This window comes from Arachis duranensis, chromosome 3, assembly GCF_000817695.3.
Source record: "Arachis duranensis cultivar V14167 chromosome 3, aradu.V14167.gnm2.J7QH, whole genome shotgun sequence".
Classification (NCBI taxonomy): Eukaryota; Viridiplantae; Streptophyta; class Magnoliopsida; order Fabales; family Fabaceae; genus Arachis; species Arachis duranensis.
The window spans coordinates 130,978,976-130,986,086 of record NC_029774.3 but is presented as its reverse complement, the minus strand read 5'-3'; the positions used below and the strand labels follow the sequence as shown (position 1 = coordinate 130,986,086).

Sequence of the window (7,111 nt, the reverse complement as noted above, 5' to 3'; positions counted from 1 at the left end):
ACAGATTCCAATATATACACTGCAAGCATACTCACCTCAAATGATATGATTGATGATCTTTCACTGACCAATTTGCTTCTCAGCTCAGATAGATCCACACTCTTGTTGGATTTTACCTGTGAATATAATACATAAATTAAAGTTCAATTAAAAATCTCAGTGAGACTGTGAAGTAGTTCAATTATGGTGTATGCCATCGGACCTGAGACTGTGAAGTAGTTCAATTATGGTGTATGCCATCGGACCTGACAGTGGAGAGTGTGGATTAGTGTTGCATTATTGAGTTGAGTTGAAAGGGAAGTAACAACATGGAGCCCCTCTTGAAGCACTAGTTGCAACAACTTCGAAAGTGGAACCACTTGTTCCTGTTACTCTCTTGTGTAGGAACAACAGCAAGTAATTTCAATCATTCCCTCATCATCATCAGCTCCAATATTATTCAACTGGACTGAGAAACTTGTAGAAGCAGCTGCTGCAAGATGAGGGTTTACTACTGATGAAGAGAGTTTCTTGAGTTTATCCCTCTTGGAAGTGGGTTCCTTGACATTACTCTGAAGCTGGTTTATGTAATTCATTGCCTCCTTCATTTGATCTGTAAAATGATACCTAGTTTTTATTACCTAAATATAATAAAAATTATAAATTTTATAATAGTTAATCTTCTATTTTATAACTTCACTAATCTTTTCACATTAGAGAATTCAAATTCTATGGTTTTATTGTTAGTAGACATCTCATTAATGCTCTTACATTTTTAAACCATAAATTTTTTTTCTTTTTCTTTTTTTTTTTCTTTCTGAAACACAAACCCTGGAACACCAAATTCAAAAACAAAGCTCAGGAGAAGCAAAGCAAACACTATCTTACAATTTGGCTTTTTGCCCCAAATTTTTATTCATTTAAACATAGATCCATATTGAAGGCACATATATAAATATTTATAGAACCAGGAAACCCCATTACAAGTCTAGAACCCTAAGAAATAAAAAAAAAAAGTACATACCAGAATATCCATGGCCATGATCCTTTTCAGAGCAACCTCATGCTAAAACACACCCGTATCTTCTTGTGGTTCCAGTCTATGTCCCGACGAGAAAACATGAACTCTACAGACTAACCTTCACTAAAATCCAACTACAGCCAGGTCTCTTTCTCATGCCCTTCAACCTCATTTCTTTTCTCAAACTTGTCCCCTCAATGTGGCAATCTTTTGCAGCATATACATTACAGAGAGCAACATGGCCTGGGATATTTAGAGGATCCAACTCAAGCAGTCGTTTTGCAGCATGCCTAGCAACAACATCCACATCTGTTTTACCCAACCCGCATACCGCAAGCAATGCCCCCCAAATGGCATAATTTGGTTCTATAGGAAACCCCAAGACAAACTCCTCTGCATCCTTAACTTTTCCTGCTCGTCCCAGAAGATTGATCATACTAATGCAATGCTCGGGGCCAGGTTGTAGTCCATGAATATTAAACATGGCACGAAATAACTCCAACCCTTTATCAACAAGACCAGCATTAGCACATGCTGTCAAGACACCCAGAAAAGTAACACCGTCTGGGTTAATACCATATTCATGCATGATTTTGTACTCCTTTAAAGCTTCACTAGCCCTCCCATGATCTCCAAAGCCCATAATCATTGTGTTCCAAGAAATTTTGTCCCGGTAGTACATGCTAGAGAAAATCTTATATGCATCCTCTATCTCTCCACATTTTGCATACATTGATATAAGAGAGTTATCAAGAATAAAATCATAGTCATATATGGTCTTCAACTGCATGGCATGTAATTGGCACCCCTGTTCAAGATATGCAATTGAACCAATGGCACCGAAAAGAACAGAGAATGTAGAATTTATTGGCATAACACCATCAGCCATCATTTCAACAAACAAGTCAATGGCTTCAGCAATCAACTCATTTTCAACATACCCATAAATCATTGAAGTCCATGCAAGGGAATCCTTGTCAACCATGTTATCAAAGAGGTTGCATGCCTTTAATACTTTCCCAGCACTAAGATAGCCTGCAATCATGCATGTGCTTGCATTTGTGTTTTTGATGGGTAGTCTATGAAACAAATCTTCAGCTTTTTCTAACTCACCAGCCTGAATGTAACCATTTATCATAGAATTAAATGACTGTTCATCACAGTTATTCATATCACTTTCTAGTAGACTTCGAGCTGAGTCCATAAGACCAAATGCAGAGTACATCCGAATGGGACTTCTTTGTAGCCTGCCATCATAATCATCAAGCTTCCAGCCATTGACAATTATATAAGCATGTAACTGCTTGCCAAGAGTAGGAAAACCTAAACCTGCACATGCATAGGCTAAGGAAATAAAGGTCTCACTGTTTGGTATTGCATTAGAGAGTCTCATCTCAAGAAAAAGCGATAATGCCTCTGCACACAAGCCATTCCAGGTAAACCCACCAATCATGGCTGTCCAAGAAACTACATTTTTCTCCGACATGGTCTGGAATAAACTATAAGCTTCATCCACATTGCCTACCCTACAGTAACCAGACATCATGCTGGTCCAAGTAACCACATTCCTACACCCATCTCCTCAAACAACGCTCTTGCTTCATCCATTCTACCTTTTTCCACATAACCCTGCCACCATCGAATTCCAAGAGATCACATTCTTCTCCGGCATTTCATCAAACAGCCTCCTTGCATCTCCAATCCTCCCTGCATCTCCCAACCCACCAAGCATAGCAGTCCAGGAAATAACATTCCTCTTCGGCATATGCTCAAAGAACAGAAAGACTCATCAAGCATGCCAGATTGCAGGTACCCAGACAACATCGCGTTATAAGTGACTATGTTTCTGTGCGGCATTATATCGAACAGCATTCGAGCTTCACGGATGAAACCGTCCCGCGAGTACTTTGTGAGAAGGGAAGTCCAGTGAACAATACGAGCATGGGGGTGGCCTTGAGAGGACTTGTAAAGTAGGTCTCGTGCTTCTTGGTGCCAGCCATTGGAGAGGTAATGGAGGAGCAAAGTATCATTGAATTCGGGTGTTGGGTCATTGATTCTGAGAAAAGGTAGAGTATGATTAAAGGGTTGAGAATGGTAGTGAAGATTGTGATTGCGAGAGACATTTGAAAGAGGGAAGCATCTGAGAGTAGAGGCCCGCATCAATAGATTTTCAAAAAGAGACATTTAGAATGCAGTTGTATTATTATTAAACTATGGCTGGTATACGAATACAACATTGTATTTTTTAAAACGTGAGCCATATATATATGTGATTATTATATGAACTAATTAAAGTAAAATTAGATAAAGAATATCCGATAAAGATAGTTAAAAAATATATGGATAAAGATATGGATTATACTGAGAATAAATGATCAATGCATGAATGACGTTATTTGTTCATTTCTTTCAATATATTATTATTATTATTATTATTATTATTATATAATGTGGCAACATACTGAAGTACCTTTCTGGGTTTGAGGGAGCCCTTCCTTTTGTGCTTGAAAGTGGGTCAGTAACATTTGCCTATGGACTATGCTTTCTTACTCTATGGAATTTTGCATTCATGTATGATAATGATCTTATCATATGTGTTGATATTAATCAGGTACATGGGAGTGGATGAAATGATGATGTGCAGGCTTTCTACAATTTCATTGAGTTAGAGAACAATCCTAAGGTGGATCCTCTCATGCTGTGGCTCACTGGTAGTCCTGCTCACTGGTATATGCTTCGTCTACGATACACAAGTTGGTAAAATAAGAAAGTAGTTTTATTGCATGGATGGAATAAGATCTTTAAACTACTCCATCATAGATGATTGGAGGCCATGGCACACAAATGCCCCAGTTGTAGGGTATTCCCCTAGTTATAGTTATGTAACTACGTTGAACTTGTCTATAGAAAGTAAGTTATGTAGTTAATGAATGTTTTTTCTTATGCAGATACACAAGGACTTATTCCCATGCAATGACCTTTGTAACTGTCAAGGCAAGCAGCACTTGTATATGTTAGTGTGTATACAAAGGGTGGTAGCCACACAGCTCTAGAGTATGTATAAGCCTGAAGAATGCTTGAACATGTACAGTAGATGGATGTCTAGGATGCTTTTGTAGTAATTAACCAAATAAGACCAATTACAAAAGTAGTTACTGGTTAGGACAAAATGGTGTCCATTTTGTATCACAGTTATAATGAATCATTGAATGTGTATAATATTTTGTACCTTTCTCAAACTTGCAAATGCTAGTGCACATTGTCTATTCCTCATTCAAAACATGAGAAGGTTTTAATTAGCATACTGTCACCTAAAATCTAAAGTGAACGCTTATTTTCTTTTTTGGATAAAGCACTTGGTTTTTGAAAGTATGCGTTTAAAGTTAATTAGGCTTCTACTTTCTATAATGACGGCGTCAAAATTTGTTAATATTACACGTTAAGTATAATTGGTGAGGATTTGACGCATTGAAATTTCTTAATTTAAGATTAATTTGATCTAATTTTATAAATTTATTATATATATTATCACTTCAGAAGCAATAGATATACTAACATGACTAATTTAAAATTTTTAAAAACCAAATTTATTTAAAAGCTAAGTGATTTTTTATATTATCTTTTTTAATTAAACTCCTCAACAAATTCAATCATCTAACAAATATTACTTGTTCAAAAGATTATACTTTTTATATATATCTAGTGCCACAGGGTCATCTAAGAAAAATATTTAATTGTTTATTATGGTTCAATTATACATTTAAAATTTTCAAATATATTACTTACGAGTTACTAATCAAAATATTAAGTGTCTGTTTAGTTCGGTATTTTGAAGAAAAAAATACTTTTTATTAATATATATATACACACAATAAAAATAAAAGTATATTATTATTATTTATTATTAATGTTTAAAAAAATACATTAATATGGAAAGCCAAGAGGCGTTATTAATTGCAAATGCAGTGAGATATGGATCATTAATTTAATTCCACCCTTACAAGTTCCAGCATTAATTCCACCCTTAAAAGTTCTTCCTTGCTTGATAGCTCAAGCTTTTTTAATTGCAGTACCCTTCTGACTTCAGACTTCAGACTTCAGGGTATCATAAAAGCTAAGAAACGTTGATTTAGAGCAACATGCACTTCAGCTCACATAAACATTTTAGTAAAATTGTCAAGTAATGATACAATGAACGTGTAAAATTTACTTTACACTGCACTTTCATTTTAGTTCGGCATAAATTTAAATCTTATTAAGTAGTTAAGTACCATTAGAGTTAGACTACTTTAATTGTGATTTCAAAAGCCAAGGATGCATGCAATGTTTCAACTTATATAATAATAATAATAATAAGAGTTTTGTTAGGTAGACAACAAAAAATTTGAACAACGTAAATAATGAATTAATTTTTTAGCCTATTGAGAATTAAAAAAAAAAATCCACCCCAAATCAAGTTTAAAAAAATCCTTTTAATTCTATCATTGAAATTTTAACTATCCTATTCCCTTTTAATTCTTATTACACTTTTTTCTAATCCAAACGCCCTCTATACTGTTGCCATCTTTCGTGGTCACCAACTTTGAATGCTGTATTAAGTTATTAACATGAAGAACAAACATTTCATTTATATTTAAGAGCAATGCTAGGGGCCAGCAACATTTGTGATTGACTGTCATTAACTAGCCATCAATAATGATTTGATGGTGTGAGATTGATATGAAATTTCATCCAATGACTCATCTTTTTCTGCTGATTACATGCTGGCTAAAATGCGATAAAATTGCTGAACCCCTTAAACTTTTCCTATATTAAAAACAAACATCTTATTTATTTGAAAAACAAATATCTCATTTACATTAACAATAAATATCTCATTTGCATAGAAAATAAACATCCCCTATATAAATGGACGCTGGTGTGTATCAAGAGTACAAGGTGGGAAGACTTCTCCCAAAAAAACTTCTACTGACAATGTATTAAAATAAGAAAAAGTCTAGGGGCCAACAATTTTATTATATTTTGGCCAGCATATAACCAGCAGAGAAAGGTGAGCCATTGGATGAAATCTCACACCATCAAATCATCATTGATGGCTAGTTAATGGCTATCAATCACAAATGTTACTTGCCCCTAGCATTGCTCTTAAAATAATTCTCAAATATATAACAAAACAACTCTTAAAATTATACTTTAAAACTAAAAAAAGAAGAGTTCCTTCAAAGAACCTATTCATCTCTCTGCGAAGTTGGAAATATAATGCAGCGGCACAATGGGCAAAAATAGGGTGATTGATGGTCGGCACAATGCCGCAGCCAACGGAGCATGCAGCTTTCATGGAACACATGCGAGCACTTTGTGCGAACAACTTTTACACTTGAATCTTGGATACCATGTCCAAACTCTTCCAAGCAAATACTGCATTGTTCAGCATCATCATCTTGCTCATCAATTTTGGATCTCTCCAACAGATTCACAAGTCGGACTAGTTCAGGAACATCTTGACGGACATCATCATTATAGAAATCAGAATCTTGGATAACAACAACATAAAGGTTCACAACAATCTCTGGCATGCTGGACTCACACCCTTCACGGCTTAGAATTGTTCTTGCAGTTCTGCCCATAAAAAGTAAAATTTGGTCTAATATCTGAGGAGATATAGGCATTGAAGAGAATATTTCATGTAAGAATGCAGTGTCTTCTCCGTTACGCAGGACATCGAAGGGAACCAAGAACGCTTCATTGAGAGTAGTAATTGTAGAAGAAGAAAAGTCAATTTGGATCAATTCTTTGGTGAGACTGAACATGATGGAGAAGAAATCAGAAAAATAGAAGTCTTGTGGTACTGTTGGGTATTCAATGGAATTGATTTCACATAAAAAAGAGGTGAATTCCATTGTAACTGGTTAAGGATTCTTGATGATTTCCTTTACTCTATGGTTAATTGGTTATGTAGCATTTTATAGAGTCCTGAAGAAAAAAATCTTTAATAAGGGATTCAATCTTTATCTTAACCATAAGTGGTTTTAAATTTGATTGAATATATCTTTATCTCAAACAATTTAATTAAATATCTTTTGATAGAATTTAGCTAAATATTTTAATGCA

At 34.9% G+C, this 7,111-nt stretch overlaps 1 protein-coding gene and 1 pseudogene across 1 annotated transcript; both read right to left on the bottom strand.

The window, feature by feature from the left end:
• Positions 1-453: 453 nt before the first annotated feature.
• On the bottom strand, positions 454-3,160 carry LOC107481504 (pentatricopeptide repeat-containing protein At1g32415, mitochondrial-like; annotated as a pseudogene).
• Positions 3,161-6,228: 3,068 nt separating this feature from the next.
• On the bottom strand, positions 6,229-6,900 carry LOC107481505 (uncharacterized). Its single transcript, XM_016101789.1, has one exon. The coding sequence runs from the start codon at positions 6,898-6,900 to the stop codon at positions 6,229-6,231; it is 672 nt and encodes a 223-aa protein (XP_015957275.1).
• Between the last annotated feature and the right edge of the window lie 211 nt (positions 6,901-7,111).

Coding starts and splice junctions, on each gene's coding strand:
- LOC107481505 (XM_016101789.1), bottom strand. CDS start 6,900: ATGGAATTCACCTCTTTTTTATGTGAAATCAATTCCATTGAATACCCA.